This window comes from Bison bison, unplaced genomic scaffold (assembly GCF_000754665.1).
Source record: "Bison bison bison isolate TAMUID 2011002044 unplaced genomic scaffold, Bison_UMD1.0 scf7180017864040, whole genome shotgun sequence".
NCBI classification, from domain to species: domain Eukaryota; kingdom Metazoa; phylum Chordata; class Mammalia; order Artiodactyla; family Bovidae; genus Bison; species Bison bison.
In genome coordinates, this window is record NW_011494612.1 from 1,210,250 (window position 1) to 1,232,452 (window position 22,203).

The 22,203-nt window shown below is 40.8% G+C and overlaps 1 protein-coding gene across 1 annotated transcript in view; it reads right to left on the reverse strand.

Moving 5' to 3' along the window:
- The window catches only part of LOC104985211 (CUB and sushi domain-containing protein 1), a 559,353-nt gene extending 537,481 nt beyond the window's left edge, over nt 1-21,872 (reverse strand). The window contains exons 1-2 of the mRNA XM_010835275.1: nt 21,736-21,872; nt 3,005-3,117 (exon numbers count right to left, since the gene is read on the reverse strand). Of these exons, the coding sequence (XP_010833577.1) occupies nt 3,005-3,117; nt 21,736-21,872 (250 nt within the window). The remainder of the gene's footprint in view (nt 1-3,004; nt 3,118-21,735) is intronic.
- Nucleotides 21,873-22,203: the final 331 nt, after the last annotated feature.

A 22,203-nucleotide genomic window follows, 5' to 3' on the forward strand; every position in this document is an offset into this window, starting at 1 on the left:
GTAATGATAACCCTGTATGCGAGACAGCAAAAGAGACACAGCTGTATAGAACAGTCTTTTGGACTCTGTGGGAGAGGGAGAGGGTGGGATGATTTGGGAGAATGGCATTGAAACATATATAATATCATATATGTAACGAATCACCAGTCCAGGTTTGATGCATGATCCTGGATGCTTGGGGCTGTTGCACTGGGATGACCCAGAGGGATGGTACAGGGAGGGAGGTGGGAGGGGGGTTTGGGATGGGGAACATGTGTACACCTGTGGCGGATTCATGTTGATGTATGGCAAAACCAATACAATATTGTAAAGTAATTAACCTTCAATTAAAATAAATAAATCTATATTTAAAAAAATTAAAAATATAATTAAAAAAATTTTTTCAGTGAACTCTGTAATCAGTGGAGCCAGTAAGATGTTTAAAAAACTGTATCAAAGAAGAATTCAAAGAAAATGTACATATAGATAATTAGTAATACTGAAACAAAACTGCAAACAGATGCAAAAGTCTTCAATATTCACAATTGAATCTCCCCCATGCCAATTTTCTATTTTTTCTGAAAATAACTTACAAATTCTTTCTTTATATGGGTCCCCTAACAGTAAAATAATCCAAATAAAATAACCACTATTTCTACTTTATTACAATTCTTTAAAATTTGTTACTTCTTTAGAATTTTGAAACTTATGGAAAATATCTAAAGTTTTTAAAATATAAATAGTTATGTGGGACAATGTTTTATTATGAATACTTACATTTTCTTAGATTATGGTTTATAATGAGTAGTTTCCTTCAAATAGTAGATCTTTTCGGTGTCAGTAAAAATTGTATGTTTAAGATGCAATTTCCTGGTAATTTTGATCAACTATCAGTGCCAAGATATTTGCAGGAGAGTATAAAACAATCCTGAAAAGGCTTCTCATGACTATAACTTGAATTCAAGATGAGAACAGGTTCTTTTCAAACTTACTGAAAACGACTTCAAATCAGTCATGGTTTTTGAAAGTATGTCAGTATATTCAAGGGCTTCCCTGGTGGTTAGACAGTAAAAAATCTGCCAGCAATGCAGCAGATCCAGGTTTGACCTCTGGGTCTTAATAATCCCCTGGAGAAGGGAATGGAACCCACTCCAGTGTTCTTGCCTGGAAAATCCCATTGACAGAGAAGCTTGGTGGGCTACAGTCCCATGGGGTTGTGTAGAGTTGGACACGACTGAGTGACTTTTACTCACTCACTCACAGTATATGTAAATAGCAGCTTAGATATATATTTTAAGTTTTATAAATAAGTTTTTATATAATAATTTATAAAACATTATTAATATTAGTAAGGTCATCACATCATTTCTGGGGACACATTTCATTATTTCTTTTAGTCAAATACACGAAGGATCTAAGCTGAAGATACAAGCAGTACATACATCACTGCTTTGATTTTGCATAAATGCAAAGGAAGAATTTAATATGCCCATGAGCCTTCTTAAATGTTTATTTCTTGAGTTAAAATGATGTAATTACTGATACAGAGAACATGAAAGGAAGGCTCTACAGTTGAATGGTCTGTGTGTTCCTGTGTGTATCTTTTTGCCAGTTAAAACAGATGTGCTTCCCGACAGCTATGCCTTGAGGTTGGAATATCATGAAGATCATTTCCGCTCTTCCTCTTCTGGTCTTGGATCCCCTTCTAATTTGTCTCACTCTCAGTTCTTTACCATTTCTAGCAATCAAGAGCTGACCCATGGATCCTGGGATGCCCCGAGACACATGCTGAGGGCTGGCTGGCTGCCGCATCGTCAGCTTTAGAACCAAAGTGCATGAGAAGGGAGTTACGTGGACTAAACCTCTGAGAACCTGAAATCGGAAGGCAGCTTGCTGCTTTTGTTTTTTGAAGGGTGGCAGTGAGAAAAGATTTTTGTTTTCTTTCTTCTGTTTTTGGTGGGAATAAGGAAGAGATAATTTAGTTTTTAAAGATATTGTCATTGGATAAAGATTTTCCTGTGAGTCTAGAACTGTTTGTGAATGTCTAACAGAAGGAAATATCACTTATTTCCCAGAAGATATTGTAGGACACTTGAGAAAAAGCAGGGCTGAGCTGAGGCTGACAATATAGATGGGGTGGCCCAGGGGTTAAGAATCCACTTTGCAATGCAGGGGCCTGCTCAGAGAACGAAGATCCCACATGGTGTGGAGGACCTAAGCCTCGAGCTGCAAACTACTGAAGCCCACGTGCTCTAGGACCCGAGTGACACCACTACTGCAGCTGGTCACCACAGATGGAGAGTCCACGCTCCGCAGAACACGTGCCCCAACTAGGATCTGACGCACAGAAATACAGATGTGTTCCCTAGGACATCCAGATGAGAGAATGTAGGTGGAACAGTGAGATAGTTTACACAGGCAGCACCCAGAGCGCAGGGCCCCGGGTCACCTGCACAGTAGCTACTTCACTACAGCAACTCTCAGCATCCCACAACTCAGGGATGAAGCCAACTTCCCCAAAGGAACCTTTTCTTCAGAGCAAGCACAGTCATAACTCTCAAAGCAAGGTTGTTAGTAGATTCTCCCCAACTCTGTCAAGATCTCCCTGTGTTCCATTAAAAAACCCACACATTTGTACATGAGGACACATATAATAAGCTTCATTGAATCAATGCTGTTGAAATCCATACTCTGTTCTAAATGTTCCCCTTAGTTATAACCATGACAGCTTCCTCCCAGGAAGAGAGAAAATGCCAAGATCTACAAGTACAGACAATTCCATCGTTGAACATGATTCTTAATGTCACTTTCCATTTTGCCACCATAATGGCCAGCCAACCTCTCAAGAGGTCAACATTTCCTGCTTGCAAAAAAGAGCTCTAAATACAACTATAACTAAGGAAGTTGCAAATAAGTCCCTATTTTTAAACATTGTTCTCACTTATCATTTTCATTTATATCTGAAACGTAGAGAATGATGGTGGCCCTCTGTGAGAAAGAGGGTTTTAGTGTGTTCGGATCTTACCTTGGTAAACGGCTTTAAATCCAGGCGAGGCTATGCTGTCATCAGACTGTAGGTGCAGCCACATCTGGTTGCTCATACTCACGATGAGGTCGGGAACACTGGATCCAGTGAGTCTGCAGAGACAAGAAACACCAAAACCATGGTTTAATGTACCAAATAGCTCCACTTTTACCTTGATGGGGCTGGGTGGGGTATCCTTCTACTTAAACAGGCAAGCCATATACATATAAGACCCTCCTTCAAAGAATCTATAGCCATTTGTAATTTATATTCATAATCACAATATCACTGACCTTTTACAGTAATGATTCTATATTATAACTGAAAATTGGTATCTTTGACTTTAAAAGTAGACATATGGTGACTGACACTTCTGTGTATCTGGCACTGAGAGTTTCTTTTATTGTTGTTTAGTTGTTCAGTTGTGTCCGACTCTTTGCGACCCCATGGACTGCAACATGCCAAGCCTCCCTATCTAACATCTCCCAGAGTTGACTCTAACTCACGTCCATTGAGTCGATGATGCCATCTAACCATCTTATTCTCTGTCATCCCCTTCTTCTGCTTTCAATCTGTCCCAGCATCAGGGTCTTTCCAATGAGTCAGCTCTTCACATCAAGTGGTCAAAGTATTGGAGTTTCAGCTCCAGCATCAGTCCTTCCAATGAATATTCAGGATTGATTTCCTTTAAGATTGACTGGTCTGATCTCCTTGCAGTCCAAGGGACTCTTAAGAGTCTTCTTCAACACGACAGTTTGAAAGCATCAGTTCTTCAATGCTCAGCCTTCTTTATGATCCAACTCTCACATCCGTACATGACTACTGTAAAAACCATAACTTTTACTATATGGACCTTTGTTGGCAAAGTAATGTTGGCTTTTTAACATGCTGTCTAGGTTAGTCATAGCTTTTCTTCCAAGAAACAAATGTCTTTTAATTTCATGGCTGCAGTCACCATCTGCAGTGATTTTGGAGCCTAAGAAAATAAAGTCTGTTACTGTTTCCATTGTTTCTCCATCCATTTGCCTTGAAGTGATGGCCCAGATGCCATGATCTTAATTATTTAAATGCTGAGTTTTAGGGCAGTTTTTTCACTCTCCTCTTTCACTTTTATCAAGAGGTTCTTTAGCTCCTCTTCACTTTCTGCCACATGGGGGGTGTCACTCTGCATATGTGAGGTTATTGTTATTTCTCCTGGCAATCTTGATTCCAGCTTGTGCTTCATCCAGCTCGGCATTTCATGTGATATACTCTGCAAAGAGTCTGACGTGACTGAGTGACAAAGCACACACATACACACATAATCTGCATATAAGTTAAATAAGCAGGGTGACAATATACAGCCTTTATGTACTCCTTTCTCAATTTAGAACCAGTCTGTTGCCACATGTCCAGTCTAACTGTTGATTCTTGACCTGCACGCAGGTTTCTCAGGAAACAGGTCAGGTGGTCTGGTATTCCCATCTCTTGAAGAATTTTCCAGTTTGTTGTGATCCACACAGTCAAAGGCTTTAGCACAGTCAAGGAATCAGAAGTAGATGTTTTCCTGAAATTCTTTTGCTTTTTCTATGATCCAGGGAATGTTGGCAATTTGATTGCTGGTTCCTCTGCCTTTTCTAAATCTAGCTTGAACATCTAGAAGTTCTTGGTTCACGTACTGTTGAAGCCTGACTTGGAAAATTTTGAGCATTACTTTGCTAGTGTGTGAGATAAGTGCAATTGTGCAATAGTTTGAACATTCTTTTTCATTGGCCTTCTTTGGTATTACAATGAAAACTGACCTTTTCCAGTCCTGTAGCCACTTCTGAGTTTTCCAAATTTGCTGGCATATTGGCTACAGTACTTTAACAGCATCATCTTTTAAGAATTTGAAATAACTCACCTGGAATTCCTCACCTCCACTAGCTTTGTTCATAGTAATGCTTCCTAAAGCCCACTTGATTTCACATTCCAGGATGTCTGGCTCTAGGTGAGTGATCACACCATTGTGGTTATGTGGGTCATTAAGATCTCTTTTGTAGAGCCCTTCTGTGTATTCTTACCACCTCTTCTTAATATTGTCTGCTTCTGTTAGCTCCATACCATTTCTGTCCTTTATTGTGCCCATCTTTGCATGAAATGTTCCCTTGGTATCTCTAATTTTGTTGAAGAGATCTCTAGTCTTTCCCATTTTGTTGTTTTCCTCTATTTCTGTGCATTGTTTACTTAGGAAGGCTTTATTATGTCTTCTTGCTATCCTTTGGAACTCTGCATGCAAATGGGTGTATCTTTCCTTTTCTCCTTTGCCTTTCTCTTCTCTTCTTTTCTCAGCTATTAGTAAGCCCTCCTCAGACAACCACTTTGCCTTTTGCATTTCTTTTTCTTGGTAATGGTTTTGATCACTGCTTCCTGTACAAGTCTCTGGGTGCAGAATTGTCCATGCTCAAATGGGGGAAGCACTGGACAAACTGGGAGGTTTGGTCACCCTCTGTGGTGGACAGAAGTCCCTTCCTGCTGGATGAGGGACAACATCACACCATGAACATGGAAGCTTGTCTAAGCCAAGAAAATTCTGTTCATTCACACAATGCATGGCTTGTACAGTCTGGAATTTTTATGTACCTTTACCACAAAATGCCTTTAAAAATTATACCTGAGGATGGACTCTTCTTGAGCACTAAAGATAAATACCAAGCCATGGAATGACAGGGAGGAAACATGAACACACTGACTAAGTGACAAAAACCCATCTGAAAAGGCTGCATACAGTAGGAGTCCAACTCTAGGACTTTCTGGAAAAGGCAAAACTATGAAGACAGTTAAAAAAAATATTCAGTCATTGCCAGGGGTTGGGACGTGGGAGGGATGAACAGGTTCAGCATGGGGATTTTTTGGGGTAGTAAAGCTACTCTTCATGATACTGCAATAATGAATATATTACAGATACATGATGGATATTGTAAAGATGGCTACACGTCACTGTACATTTGTCCAAACCCACAGGCTTCAGCATTGAGAGTGAATCCTAATGTAATCCATGAAGTTGGGTGGTGATGATGTGCCCACAGAGGTTCATCTTTGGTAAAAAAAAAAAAAAAAAAAAGCAGCACTTTGTGTGGGATCTTAATAATGGTGGGGGTAGGGGGCTGTGCATGTCCACAGACAGTGGTGGTGTGGAAAGCTCTGTATCTCCCTCTTAGTTTTGCTCTGAAAATAAACTGGCTGTAAACAAAGCCAGGGGACACACACACACACAGAGGAACTCAAAGGTGACCACACGTTAGAAGAATACTGACCAGGAGAACAGCACACACAGCTGACAGAATTGGCAAATGCACTGAAGGTCCCTTCTGCATATTAACGTCCAGGTCACAGCGACCAGAAGTTTCAGTGAAGCATTCTCGTGTGTTAACAAAACAGTCACACAGCGGCCGCCACCAGCCAGTGAGAGGAAACACTAAATTCATTGACTGAAGTCAACATGCGGACAGAAAAGCACGCGGAAAGGGAAAAAGTGTAAGAAACAAAAAGTCAATTCAGCCCAAACCAACGTCTGCAATCAGAGAGGAAGCTCCGCTGTCAGCAAAGTTGTTTTGGGGGTAGGAGCCCCTGGTCCGCCCCGTGGATCACACCACGCGGGTCAGCACTGCCTTCTCAAGAGCTCGGCTCCTCAGAGGAAGATGAGCAACGGTTATTACACGCGCAGGTCCTCAGTGTCACACGGACGAGAGAAGGGTTTCAGCGAGAGATGGGCAGGCGCGGAACAGGTGCCTCTTTCTGAAGATTCACCCGTACATGCTGCTCTATGTGCTTGTTTGAAGACAGACTTTTTTCCCTTCCCTGTGCATAGATTTTATTCACAGGTAACATACCAAACACGGCAGCGAGCATGGATGTCTGGCATTAAAGTCTGCTCTGACTTAGAAAGCTAAACGATTCTTCCTTCTGCTGCTCAGTCCTTCCAGAAAGTATCTTTGTCTAGCCTTTTGCTTTCAATTATTCTATGTACATAAACATCTTACATTTGTATCTTACAAGCGTCAAATATTTGTTTCATATTTTCTCAATTTTTATTTCATTTACATTATTCTTATCCAGAGATTTTAGACTTTTATTTAGAATATAATTACTAGTAAATGAAAGCTCATATTTATGGTGTTCTTGCTTTTTTGATTAGCCAATGTTTTTACTGTCTCTTTAACAGCTTGTTTCTTTTCCCCAAAACTACAAAGATACCATTCTGTTGTCTTTTTACTTCTTTTATTTATATTGAGAATACTCCTATCAATCTTATATTTGCCCCTTTGAGAATAAAACTTCATTGCTTATGCTATCTGTAAGATTTCCCCCTGTTTTTCAGCAAATTTATTATAATGTGCCAGGCTGAGGTTTCTCTTGTATTATGCCAAATGTCTTGTAGAATTTCTTGAGGCTTTATCCTGATGCCTGTCGTTAACATTGGAAAATTCTTTATGATAATGTCTTCAAATATTAGTTATGTCCCATTTTCTCTTTCTCTGCTTCAATTTCAATTACACATGTATCTTCTGTACATTTTCTTCTGCTTCAGGTTGAATATTTTCTACTATTCAACCTTCCAGTTCAGGCCATATCTATTGAGTTCTTTATTTCAGATGTTGGTATTTTAAAATTCTTAAAACTTCCATTTGACTTGTTGTTATGAATTCCAGCTTTCTGGAAAAATTATTGATCATTTTATTTATATTCTGACATATATAAAACATAATTAATTATCAGAGTTCCTTAGTGACAACTATACTATTTATATGTCCTTTTCTTTTTCTATTGTCTGTCTCTTGGTTTTGGATCATTGAGGGTTATTTACAGACACTTTGGTTGAATGCTAGACTTGGTAATAAGCCATTGTAGAAGCTGTGCTTTTATCTTCTTCCTTGGAAAATTTAATTTTCTTCTGGCAGTGAGAGTAACCACCTTGATTCAGTCAGTCTTTGGAAGGACTTCAGGTTTCTTTTCAAGGTTGCTGATTTCTCACTGCTTACGCCCTCTTCTGCCACAATTCAGAGACGACAAGTTTATATTTACACATGGCATCAACGAGTCACATGAATTTCACCTCTTCCACATTCCTTTCACCATTTCCTGCTTTCTGTCTCTATCTTCTAAGTCTGAGTATCTCCTGTCAACATCACTGAAGTAGCCTCCTAAGTTATCCTCCTGGTTCTGGTACCACTTCCACCCCCCGGCCCCGACACTTGATTTAATTTTAAGTGTCTTAAAATGCAATTATCTTGTAGAAAATCTTCACACATTGAAAAGATGTATAATGCCAAATTAATTACTTTAGAAAAATCTGAGTGCAAATACTTTGAATTTATTTTATTTCTATACTGGACTTCATTTTAATGCAGTTTTATGTTGGTCTGCAGATGCATATAAAACCAAATAAGCCTGTACACTGCTATACTACAAAGTTCCTTCAATCAAAATTAAATTAAGATGATGTGAATTACTTTAGTTTTAGAATTTAATGCTGATACTTAAGTGATTGCTGTGTTTATGAAAATTATTGTAAATGGCTTGGTACAATCATTTAATTTTAAATTAATTATTTAGCACATTTGCCAATTACTTAACCATTCAGAAAGTATTTTATGTTTTTTTTTTAATTTTACAAAATTATTTTCTAATTATTTAAAACAAAATACTTCACTTTTTATTCCTCTTTTTCTCCCCCAGAAGTATTTTAGTTTGCTAGTACCGACAGAAATACATGTTTAAAATAAAGAAGCAAATATTATTACCCTCTGCAACTGTTTGTTGAAAACAGGATTTTTTTTTTTCTTTAAGCAATTTATAATTGAAAAGTAAAATAAATGCTAGTTTTGGTGAAATACTTTAACAGCCATCACAACACATAAGCTATAACTTTTCTTTAAAACAGCTTTATTTTATCCAAAATTGACCTTCTAGTATATATAATGTGTATATATATACACATTTTATATATATATATATATATATAATTTAATTAAACTTAAAAATAAGATTATTCTAACTAACCACCAGGATATTCAACTTCTTTATTAGGAAACTATATTAAAATTGTCTTTTGGGGAAAAAGCCATCATATTGGAGGTGTCTGGCTGCCAACCACCCTTTCCTTCCATCTCGGAATTCTTAATCTGTTGCTCCAGTCATATTGGTATTTTTAACAATTCTCTAAAAATATCAGCACTTCTAGGCCTCCTGGATTTTGGTAAATATTTAAATCACTGCCCAGAGTGCCTATGCTCCCTGGATAGGAACCAGGAATTCTTAAAGACTTTGAAGATTCTCACTTCACATTTGTTAACTCCCTTAGGTGAGGCAGGTTTTTTTTTTTTTTTCTTCCCCAGGTCATTGTAGAATAGTACACTGCAGACACTTCACAAATGTATCACAGGCATCTATTAATACTTCCTCTTTCTCCTTCCAAATTCTAAACTTTGAGTGCAAGTTTATGTCACCTGACCTTTTTAACCCCCAGACTCTTGCACATAAAATGCACCATTGCTTTAAATAACTGCATACATGAAAAAAATATAAATGAATCCCTATTAAAATTTATTAAATATCTTCATACTTAAATTTCATAGGAATATCTCCTACTAATGATTTAAATCTTCATTTGATCTTAGCATACCAAGGACTTGGCATCTGAGGTTCTGCTGAAGCTGTGCCTTTAATTTACCCTGTGATTTTAGCTACATTATTTTACATCTATGTCAGTTTCTTCATCCGGGAAATGATTGCATGAAATTATCTTAGAGGGGTCTTTTAAACCTAAACTTTTCTTGTCTCCTTGATAGAGTTCAGCCCTGGTGGAGCCGTGGTGACCTCAGTAGTCTGACATGCCCTGTGCAACAGGATCAGTGCTGACCTGAAAGACTTATGGAGAAATCAGAAGTTTCCTTGAATATCAGTCCCAGCACATTGAATCACTAACCCAAAAGGAAGAAAATGACTTTTGACTGTGTGTTTGTTCCTTTCCTACAACCAGGGTGCACTGCTATCAAGAGAATGGCTAAATTCTTTCACATGAAAAGGAGTTATTGTTCTTTTAACTTCACTGATGGCTCAGATGGTAAACAATGTCTGCAACGTGGGAGACCTGGGTTTTATCCCTGGGTCAGGAAGATCCCTTGGAAAAGGGAATGACGACCCACTGCAGTATTCTTGCCTAGAGAATTCCATGGCCAGAGAAACCTGGGCCCTGGCTGGCTACAATCCATAAGTTGCAAAGAATTGGACACAGCTGAGTGAGTAACATTCTCATGATACGATAAAGGACTTCTCTGGTGGCTCAGATGGTAAAGAATCTGCCTGCAAGGCAGGAGACCCAGGTTCAATCCCTGGGTTGGAAAGATCCCTTGGAGAAGGGAATAGCTACCCATTCCAGTATTCTTACCTGGATAATTGCACAGACAGAGGAGGCTGATAGCCTACAGTCCATGCAGCTACAATGAGTCAATTAACATATGTGGCAATAATTTCACGATGCTTTGTTTGCTGCTAATATTACAGTGTATATGAAAGTCATCTCATTTCTGAACAGGTCTTTTTGGCCCAAGTTGAAAGAGTCAACATTTCTACCCTCATATATTAATACATGAAGTATGTTTTCTGGAAAGGAAACTACAATTCCTTTCCAGCAGATGAAAACAGTATGTTGCTGCTGCTGCTAAGTCGCTTCAGTCATGTCCGACTCTGTGCGATCCCATAGACAGCAGCTGACCAGGCTCCCCCGTCCCTGGGATTCTCCAGGCAAGAACACTGGAGTGGGTTGCCATTTCCTTCTCTAATGCATGAAAGTGAAAAGTGAAAGTGAAGTCGCTCAGTCGTGTCCAACTCTTAGAGACCCCATGGATTGCAGCCCACCAGGCTCCTTCGTTCATGGGATTTTCCAGGCAAGAGTACTGGAGTGGGGTGCCATTGCCTTCTCTGTTCACTCAGCACTGCACCATACAATTCCCATGTCATGTGGAATTTGTAGTTTGTTTCTTGATACTGATGAATAGAACTTCCTTGTATGACTAAGGTATATTTATTTACTTACCTATCCAAGGACATTTATGTTGTTTACAATTTGGCAATTAGGAATAGAGTTAACTCTATTCATGCATGGCAAATTTTATTTCTTTATGATAAATCCCACCTAGGAGTGGGATTGCAGGATTATATGATAAATAAATATTTAACTATATGAAACTGCCAACGTGTTTTCCAGAATGGCTGTACCATTTCACATCCCCACTTGCAGTCTCAAAGAACACATAGCGTGTAATTGTATTTATGTGATATTCTCAAGAAGACAAAGTTTAATGAGGGAGAACAGATCAGGGGGTCAAGGTGTAAGGTGGGAGAAGGTGTGACTGCAGAGAGACAGCACAGTGTTGAGAAGTGACAAACCCCTTTTGTATCCTGACTTTCTGGTTTATTTATATGTATAGATCTGTACTCCAAAAAATGTCTATTCTACTGTATATTCATTAAAGAAATAATTTGCTCAAACCTAGAGATTAAAACAATAAATCTGAGCTAACTTCCCTGAGGTCTAGGAGACATGGGTTCAATCCCTGGTCAGGGAAGATTTCGTAGCTGCAGGACAACTAAGCCCAAGTACTGCAACTACTGAGCCCACGCGCCTAGAGCCTGTGCTCCGCAACAAGAGAAGCTGCTACAAAGAGAAGCCCGCACAGCACAACTAGGGAGGAGCCCCAGCCTGCAGAAACCAGAGAAAGCTTGTGCGCAGCAACGGGGACCCAGCGCAGCCAACACTGACGAAACAAAAAATAATAAAAATTACAAAACAAAACAAAACTCTGAGCATGCCACAAAGCTATCAAAACATGAATCTGATGCAAAGTAACACCTGGAACACATCACACCTGCAATGTACTGCCAGGTACCTGAAAGGAAAGGGTTGTCGGGAACCTTTACAAGTAAACGTTACAAGTTACAACCTGGCCTAAAAACTGACCTGTTTTGAAGCTTTTGCAGTTTTTTAACATCAATAAATTTCAGAAGATCTGGATAAAGTATAGGAAATACAGAGCAATTTAAAATATACATTGTAGTTGACTGTTTGCCTTGATTGGGTTGATATAATGTGTGCCAGAGATAAATGGGAAGAAGCTAAGACAGAGTGCATGGTCTACGTAGCATCTGACAAGAACCTCCCTCCCTCCAGGATGGAGTAAAATGCCTTCAGGGAGAGTCAGAGATGCCCTGATGCAAATCCTCAGAAAAGGAGGCAGAGTGTATCACAAGTTGACATCATCATTAAACAAATGAGGAAGAGGGGATGTAACTCCGGTCTTGGAACCATATGTTTGTACTCTGAGGTTCAGTTCAGTTCAGTTCAGTTCAGTCACTCAGTCATTTTTGACACTCTGTAACCCCATGGACTGCAGCACAGCAGGCCTCCCTGTCCATCACCAACTCCCGGAGTTTACTCAAACTCATGTTCATTGAGTCAGTGATGCCATCCAACCATCTCATCCTCTGTCGTCCCCTTCTCTTCCCGCCTTCAATCTTTCCCCACATCGGGGTCTTTCAAAGGAGTCAGTTTTTTGCATTAGGTGGCCAAAGTACTGGAGTCTCAGCTTCAGCATCAATCCTTCCAATGGATATTCAGGACTGATTTCTTTTAGGATGGACAGGTGGCACATCATTAAGAGCCTTTCTGATCAGATCCTGAGGGCAAATCCATCTGAAGGCAGCCCTGATCAGAGTTCCAGGTTCTCCAACTCACAGCATCCCTCTGGCTCCTCACACAGGGGACCTACAGGTAACGTGTCTATTTACATGATATATACCAGAACAGGAAGAGGAAATGTCAATGACTCCAGTATTCTTGCTGAGATAATCCCATGGACATAGGAGCCTGGTGGGCTACAGTGCATGGGGCCGCAAAGAATTGGACATGACCGAGTGACTGAGCCCAGTCCAACAGTAGAACAGAGGCTGGGAGTGGGAGAGTGGCAGGACTCTGGCTTTTATGTCAAGTTAACTTTAGAAAGTCATTTTAGGCTCTAGTCTTATAGAATAGATATTCAGATTACTATTATGTGTGAAGTTAAACCTGGGGATTGACAGTATGTATGCTGAAGTTGTTAAAATCTCCCCACTGGCACCAATGTGAAATTAGAGCAAGCTTTTCGTTGACTTTGACTCTTGCACAGGCAAGCTCCACCCTCTGAGGATGCAGCTGGTGTCCCTCTCGTGATGTCAGGCGGACCAGCACCACCTGTGTGGGGGGTGGTGAAGGGCCTGGTAACCACAGGTGTCCAGGGCCAGCTTCCCACTCCTCACGTGCCTGGACTCCCTTTTCTGAGGAAAGACACAGAGGCAGGAGAACCTACGAGAGAGACCACCACACCAGTGGCCCGACCCATGAAGATTCTGTCTCTGCAAATCTGAGACTGAGACTCCCCTCCCCTCCCAGAGATGGGAGACGGGGGTTGGGGGGACAAGGCATGAGCTGGAGGAGGGGGCAGCGACTAGAGTGAGCTCCACGGGCACAAGCCAACCAAGTGGAGCAGGGCAATGCCATAGAGCAGGGGTCCTCAGCCTCCGGGGCCTAAGGCCTGCTAATCTGGGGTGGAGTTCATGTAATGATGACAAAATAAAGTGGGCAATAAATGCAACGCAGTAGAGTCATCCCCAAAATATTCCCCATCCTGGTCCATGGAAAACTTGTATTCCACAAAAACCTGTCCCTGGGGCCAAAAAGGTTGGGGGCCGCTGTCTTACAGGCCCTGATAATGAGCCCATCACCGGAACCCCGCCTGCACATGTTGGCCAAGAGCTGCATGTTAAGTCTAACCAGGGAGACTGCCTGCTGAAATAAGAGGTTTATGTAATTTCTAGTACATCACAACACGATAGACGAAACAGCCAGGGTCTGCTCATCACATTAAGAGCTGAGAAAACCACAACTTGAAAGAGAAAAGACAAACAACAGACATCACCTGAAATGAATCAGGTGTTGAAATTACCTGACAAGGATTTTAAAGCAGCCATGGTGTAAATGCTTCAATCATTTACAAACTCTCTGCAATCAAATGCAAAACAGAATATTCAGCAAAGAAACAGAAGTTATTAAAAAGACCCAACTGGAAATTATAGGAGTGAAAAATACAGTAGTGAAAAATATAATAATAGACAATAAAATAAAAGTAGCCAGACGGGCTTATAGTAGACAGAATGGATATGCATGCTGACATGAGAACTTGAAAAAGGATGGCAGGATCCCTTTCACTGACTCCACAGAGGAGACAGAGTGGAAGCAAAGTGAACAGAACACTAGCAACCTGTGGACAAAACCCAAAGGTTCAGCGTCTCATCATTCCAGTCCCACAAGGAGAGAAAAGAGAGCGGGACTGAAAGAGAATTTAAAGCAATAACTGCTGGAAGCGCCCCAAATCTGGGGAAACATATAACCTACAGTTCTAAGAAACCAAGTGAACCTCAAACAGGATAAACTCCAATGAATCCACGTTAAGACACATTTAATTAAACTTTTGAAAACCAAAGATTAAGACCAAAATCTTGAAAACAGCCAGAGAGAAGTGACTCATTGCTTATAAATACCCCTAGGTGTGTCAGTGGATTTCCTAACAACCCTGGAGGCCAGGGTATAGAATTTCTTGGTCACAAGACTGAGGGTCCAGACAGATTCAGTGAATGACAGTCCAGATCTCTTCCTTCTTCCTGTTAGTAAATTTCACATCCAAAGGCAGTTCTGAGCACCACATAATTCATTACTTTAAGGCAGAGATAATAACTACAACAATATAACATCTTCTCTTCACTTCATACTTTTAGCCTGTCTCAATTTTTCATTAGCTGTTTCATTTTGCACTTGAATGCTTTTGGGTTGCAAAGTCAGCATGAGATGGGGAGCCATGCTTGCTGCCCTTGAGGTGCAGGCCCCTCATGTTTTTTTGTTTGTCTTCTTTTACTTCTTATTTATTTCCTTTTAGCAGTGCTGGGGCTTCTTCGCTATGGGGGCTACTGTCCAGTTGCAGCGTGGGCTTCTCACTGAAGTGGTTCCTCTTGTGGAGTGTGGGCTCTCGTGCAGGCTAAGTATCAATAGCTGCAGCTCCTGGGTTCTAGAGCTGACTGATGAATCCTGGCGAAGAGATCCGTAGCTCTGCAGGATAACAGTGCAGCAAGGAGGGCATGCATTTCCAGCTTCTTAGAGAAAACTGCTGCAGTGAGTCAATGCTGTAGCTGTAACTGTCAGAACAGCTGGGACAGGACTCAGGCTGGACCCTGAGTCTGGACCCCAAATGAGCTGGGACAGGCTTTGCTCCGTCTCCCACAGGCACTGCCGTTGGGCTGTTTCCTTGGGGCCGATGGCTTCTCCTCCTTCATAGGAAGGTTCCCCAGAGACATGGCCCCTAAAGGCCCAGGTCAGCTTGCTCTCCCAGACACCCCAGAACAGGTAAAATCCCAAACCTAAAATACAGGTGTCCAGGGTCCGGCCACCTCCCCACTGATAGGGCTGTTGGAACAGAGAACGTAGGTTCTCTGACTCTCCTCGGGGTGGTGTTGAAGGTTGGAAAGTCTCTGAACTTCTCCACCTGCAGTCCACCTCCCCATGCCCACCAAAGCCTACTTTTACCCACCTCCGTGTCCTATAACATCTGAATTTCAATAAATACTTCTCCAAGAACTCAAGGAAGAAAGATTCCCCATAAGAGATGGAGGAAGGAAAGCTAGCAATGGATGGAATCCACATGAAGAATAGAGCATTTAGGATTTGAGTCTGATCTGCAGTCCTATACAAATCCATGCTCAAAGTCAACACCATTATGAGAAAGACTATATGAAGAAAAAGTTTTGATCATGAGGTTCCAGAGTTCTAAGAATCTAAGGAGTGTACTTCTTATCTAATATAGGGTTTTGCCTAGAGAGAATTTAGGTAGCTACCTTTATGTGCTTACTCTTTTTTTAATATAAATTTATTTTAATTGGAGGCTAATTACTTTACAATATTGTATTGGTTTTGCCATACATCAACATGAATCTGCCACGGGTGTACATGTGTTCCCCATCCTGAATCCCCCTCCCACCTCTCTCCCCATACCATCCCTCTGGGTCATCCCAGTGAATGAGCCCCGAGCATCCTGTATCATGCATCGAACCTGGACTAGCGATTCGTTATGTGCTTACTCTTAATGTAAATTGCTCAGGCTTTTCTCCAAAGCATTGAGATGTACTGTGACTGACTTCTCTAATAATATCCAAAGATACATAGACACACACATCAGTTTTCAGTGTCTGCTTTGTTATAGCTGTTTTGAAGTCTTTTAATAAAAAAGTGAATTTTGCCCCTTCACCCAGCACTTGCAGACAACAGGAGAGGTAGGTTATTACAGTCACACAAGAGATGGAGTCACTTCTAGGAACAAAAACCAATGTAAGAACAGAGGATGAAACAGCCACAAGAAACAACAAACAATAGAGTGAGAAAGACTAGAAATCCCTTCATGAATTTGGAACATTTCATGTAAGGATAGGCACGATAAAGGACAGAAGTGGTAAGGATCTAATAGAAGCAGAAGAGATTAAGAAGAGGTAGCAAGAAAACACAGAAAAATATACAAAAGTCTCAATGACCCAGATAACCACAATTGTGTGATCACTCACCTAGAGCCAGACATCCTGGAGTGTGAAGTCAAATGGGCCTTAGGAAGTATTACAATGAATAAAGCTAGTAGATGTGATGGAATTATAGCTGAGCTAATACAAATCCTAAAAGATGGAGTTTTAAAGTGATGCACTCTATATGTCAGCAAATTTGGAAAACTCAGCAGTGGCCACAGGACTGAAAAAGGTCAGTTTTAATTCCAAGCCAAAGAAAGGCAATGCCAAAGAATGTTCAAATTACTATACAATTATGCTCATTTCACATGCTAGCAAGGTAATGCTAAAAATCTTTTAAGCTTGGCTTTAGGAGTACCTGGATTGAGAACTTCCAAATGTGCTAGCTGGATTTAGAAAAGGCAGAAGAATGAGAGACCAAATTGCCATCATTTATTGGATCACAGAAAAAGCAAGGGAATTCCAGGAAGATATCTACTTCTGCTTCACTAGGCTAAATCTTTGTGTGGATCACAAAAAACTGTGGAAAATTCTTGAAGACATGGGAATATCAGACCACCTGACCTGCCTTCTGAGAAACCTGTATGCAGGACAAGAAGCAATAGTTAGACCAGACATGGAACAACAGAATAGGGAATAGAGAACTTCAAGGCTGTATATTGTTACCCTGTTTATTTAACGTACATGCAGAGGACATCATGTGAAATTCTGGGCTGGATGAATCTCAAGCTGGAATCAAGATTGCCATTGCCGGGAAAAATACCAACAATCTCAGATATGCAGATGATACCATTCTAGTGGCAGAAAGTGAAGAGGAACTAAAGAGCTTCTTGATGAGGGTGGAAGAGGCAAATGAAAAAGTTGATTTGAAAGTCAATATTCAAAAAACTAATGGCATCTGGTCCAATCACTTCATGGCAAATAGATGGGGGAAAAGTGAAAACAGTGACAGATTTTATTTTCTTAGGCTCAAAATCACTACACACAATGACCACAGTCATGAAATTAAAAGATGATTGCTCTTTGGAGGGAAAAGTATGACAAACCTAGAAAGGGTATTAAAAAACAAAGACATCACTGCCGACAAAGGCAAATCTATGGTTTTTCCAGTGGTCATGTACACAGGTAAGAACTGGACTGAAAAAAAGGCTGAGCACCCAAGCACTGATGCTTTCGAATTGTGATGCTGGAGAAAACTCCTTAGAGTTCTCTGGACTGCAAGGAGATCAAACCAGTCAATCCTAAAGGAAATCAACCCTAAATCTTCATTGGAAGGACAGATGCTGAAGCTGAAGCTCCAATCCTTTGGCCACCTGATGTGAAGACCTGACTCACTGGAAAAAGACCCTGATACTTGGAAAGATTGAGGGCAGGAAGAAAAGGGGATGACAGAGGATGAGATGGTTGGATGGCATCACCAACTCCATGGACATGAGTTAGAGCAAGCTCTGGGAGATGGTGAAGGACAGGGAAGCCTGGCATGCTGCAGTGCATGGGGTTGCAAAGAGTTGGACAGGACTTAGGGACTGAACAGCAACAAAGTCTCCTTACTGGTTAACAGAAGAGTAGTGACGAGTACTCAGGGAGAGACAATACTGCTTGCTCACAGATTTCCCTGATACTAACTATCCCTCCGCTAGACAGATGGGCACTTACAACCTGTCATCTATGTCTATAATCCTCAGAACATCCTGAAATGAATGCCGTTTCCCAGGCACTGGCTGCTAGTAATTGCAAAGGCCAGAGGAAAGTCTTGAAGAACCATGTCTCTGGATACAGTTCTGCAAATTACATTTGAGAAAGTTATCAATATGTATTGTTGAAGACGTCTCAAGAGAGATTTGCTTAGTGAGTTAATTTGAAGTCAGTCATTCTGTAAAAGGAACCTGAATAAATGCATCCATCTCTTGGGAAGACTCGGCTATTGAAAGAGTTCCCCTAATATTCAGTTTTTCTCCTTTTGGGCCAAGAAACTTGAGAAAATAAAAAGCCATTAACAGAAATTAGGCTTTTGAAAACTATATTTAGGATGAGCCAGTTAGGCTCTCTCACTTCTGAATTTCTCCTTAAAATTAAGATCTGAATAGAATTCATTCCTCAGCCCCGCTAAAAATGGGAATGTATAAAATCTTGAGCCCAACATAGTATACATCAGATACCCATAAGAAAAGTTTCTTAACCCAAATTTTATTTGAAATATGTATCAGGAGATTCAGTGATTCAATATACTTTCTGGTATATAACCATCTGAGCGTCGCTGCCATTTGCAATTAGATTTTAAACTCTATGGTAGGAATCCTATATGTCAGGTCTGACATGTTAGTGCTCAAAAATATTTTTTGATGTATCCCCTAACATAACCAGTTTATCTGAAGACACCAGCTGTGATTCTCCCATTCATTCTTTTTCTGTAATTGTGTATACTGAGGAAATACGTCAGTGGCTTTGCCTTTCTCTACTACAAATGATTAAATGCCCAACTGATCTTTGTTACATTATGTTTCCCAAAGGGCATCTCACTTTGATTCAGTTGACTATTTAGTTTTTCATTTATAGATTTGAGCTATTGGGAGGAGGTTCTAATAACACTTATGTCAATGTAACACATAGCGTGCTGTTGCTCTCCTAACAACAAATAGCATGGAAAACAATGGGTGCACGGCCACAGATCTTTAATGGTGACCTAAGGGACTTTATACGGCATCACTTGGCCACATTTATATTTTGCATTTAGTTGAAAACTTTTCTCATTTGTTTTAATGACACCCCTTCTTAAATTAGACGCTATGGTAATAATAAAGCTATCTCGTGTGCGGATTGTATTTCTTTGCTCTCCAGTGTGTTCACAGGCATTATTTCATTTTGCTCCTTACCACAGGCAGGAAACGTTTATTATACATATTTTATAGCCATGAAGACACAGGTACAGAGTGGGTCACAGATGGTTAAGAGCAAAGCGTGGGCCGGAAACTCCATCTCTGGCACCGTGGCCCCATCGTTATGCACTGACTTGGTGTCCAGAAGTGCCTCTCCAGACCCATGCCAGGCTGTGTGCCTGCCATCAACATGGCAGACTGCAAACATATAGATGTCCAGGCCTTATCCTGCAGAAATCCAATTTTTATAAATGAATGCAATGTGGGGTAGTCATTGAGCAAAAAAAAAAAAAAAATATTTGTTAACAGTGTGAGGAAATAAGGACCTTCATATACTGTGGTGGAAGAAAATCTATATAGAACTTTTCCTGAAGGCACATGAAACAGTATGACTATTTGTACAAAGTAGTTTATTGCATGGAGAAGGCAATGCCACCCTACTCCAGTACTTTTGCCTGGAAAATCCCATGGGTGGGGGAGCCTGGTAGGCTGCACTCCATGGGGTCGCTAGGAGTCGGACACAATTGAGTGACTTCTCTTTCACTTTTCACTTTCACGCATTGGAGAAGGAAATGGCAACCCACTCTAGTGTTCTTGCCTGGAGAGTCCCAGGGACGGGGGTGCCTGGTGGGCTGCCATCTCTGGGGGCGCAAAGAGTCAGACACGACTGAAGCGACTTAGCAGCAGCAGCAGTTTATTGCATAGCTTCTTAGGAAGGGGAAGTTATGGGAGGGATGGGGAAAAGCCAAAGGTTATCAATGATAAGGAATACAGACACGGTCAGGATCACTAAGTCTGAACACCTGCTGGAGCAGACACCAGGTTTGCGAATTGGGGTAAGTCTAAGCCTCGGTTTCATCATTTGTATGATGAAGACGGTATTAACCCCTAACTTATAGGATTAAGGTGAAGGCCAAAGAAGATATATATATTAGCACAGTGCATGGTACACAAGATGTTCTCAATAAATGCCATGAGATCACTACTGTTATTATTATAATCATAATCATAGGCCATGGGCCAGTAACATGAAACATGATTTTAATTGTTAGTAGTAGTAGTTACAAAACATGAGATGAAGTTATGTACTGACAGGAAAGTACGTCCAAGACACAACAAAGGAGAAGAGATTGTCCCCAGAGCCAGCAGCGTTCAGGCCTATTAATTTTAAAGGTATGGACAGACATTCAGCTGCAGAACTTTTTTTACAACATGAATCACCTCATAAGTAACTAGTAAATAAGAGAATAAGTGGGCATCACAGCCACTACTGTTCCACTTTTGTCATTGTTTCCTAGCTGAAGCTATCAGGGGTAAGCTTTCTCTCAAATAAACAGAAAACCTCAGCCATGAATAAGCAGATTAAGAGAAAAAAGGTGAAAATCCTGCAGAATGACTTTCATTCGTGAAAGCAATTTCTGGTTTAGGTGTCTCCAGAGTCCCCGCAGGAAGCTGTCTGTGTAGGTTGCAAGCGCAGAGGAAGGGGCTGTTGAGACATTTCCGGCTGTGCTGAAGATACTGAGTCAAGATGCCCCCGGGATCATGGCTTTAATTCTGAAAGAACAAGTCTGCTAAAAACTACCCAGATTCGCCTCACGGCCCTGAATCTGCAAGAGGCTGAAAGCATCCAGAGTGAAAGGTGCAAACCCCTCTGTGAGTGCAGACCCCTCTGTGAGTCCAGCTGCAGAGGAGCCGGTGCAGGGACTCTGCTGCTGTACCTGGCAGGGCTGCTTCTGAATCCCCCAGGACTCTGGGTTGGGAGGAGGACCACGGACATGCAGGGTGTTAGCCCCACTCTTCTCCCCACCATCTCTGCTACAATTAGTATGCAGCTCTACAGAATGCAAGGCTTTGGAAGACACATGGCCTTATTGTAGAAAATATTTGTACTTCCCCAAACATGGATAATGGAATAAGTGGAGGGAGATTGACAGGGAGGAGCTGAGTTGAGAAACTTATCACCTCTACTTTCTGCTTTCCAATATATTCTAAATTTTTGCCATATTCTTAATGATTTGAAATAAATAGAAAAACATTGACAGAGATATTAATAGAACATAATGATGAGTTAATTCTCACATAAATCAGAGTTTGACACCACTAATGTAACCACATGTGGCATCTATTAAACTTCTGATTGGGAATGGAAAGTCTGACCAGGATCTCCAGTCGACACCCATGTCTGCACAGACACCTCCGCATCCCAGGAAAGAAAAAAAAAACAAGGGAAGATGTACTCACACATACAAGACGGTCCTGGTGTCCCCTACTTTTCCAGCATCGCCCACGGTTAGGGTGTCATAGCCTCTTTCTAGCTCAAACTCCTCAAAGGCAAGCTTGATGACCTGAATCAAACACAAGACAGAATTACTTAGCATAATGGGAACTCCCTGGGACCTTGCATACTGCATATATCCAGTTGGAGAATTAATTTTTTTCCATAATGCCATTGTTATTTCAAATAATATCAAGTTGCTTTTTAAAATAATGATTATATACATTTGAGAGCCCCTGATTATAGGATTCTATGGAACTCAAAATTGCTATCACTCCAGAGATATTATCAGGTTTAAAAATGAAATCAACCCATATTATATGTTAAGCCCATTAAGTATTTATTCTCATATTTATAGTGTTCAGAATCACCAAAGGTTAAGTCAGCATAAGCAAAATAAATGGAGACTGCAGTTAATGAGATCTATTTAGAGG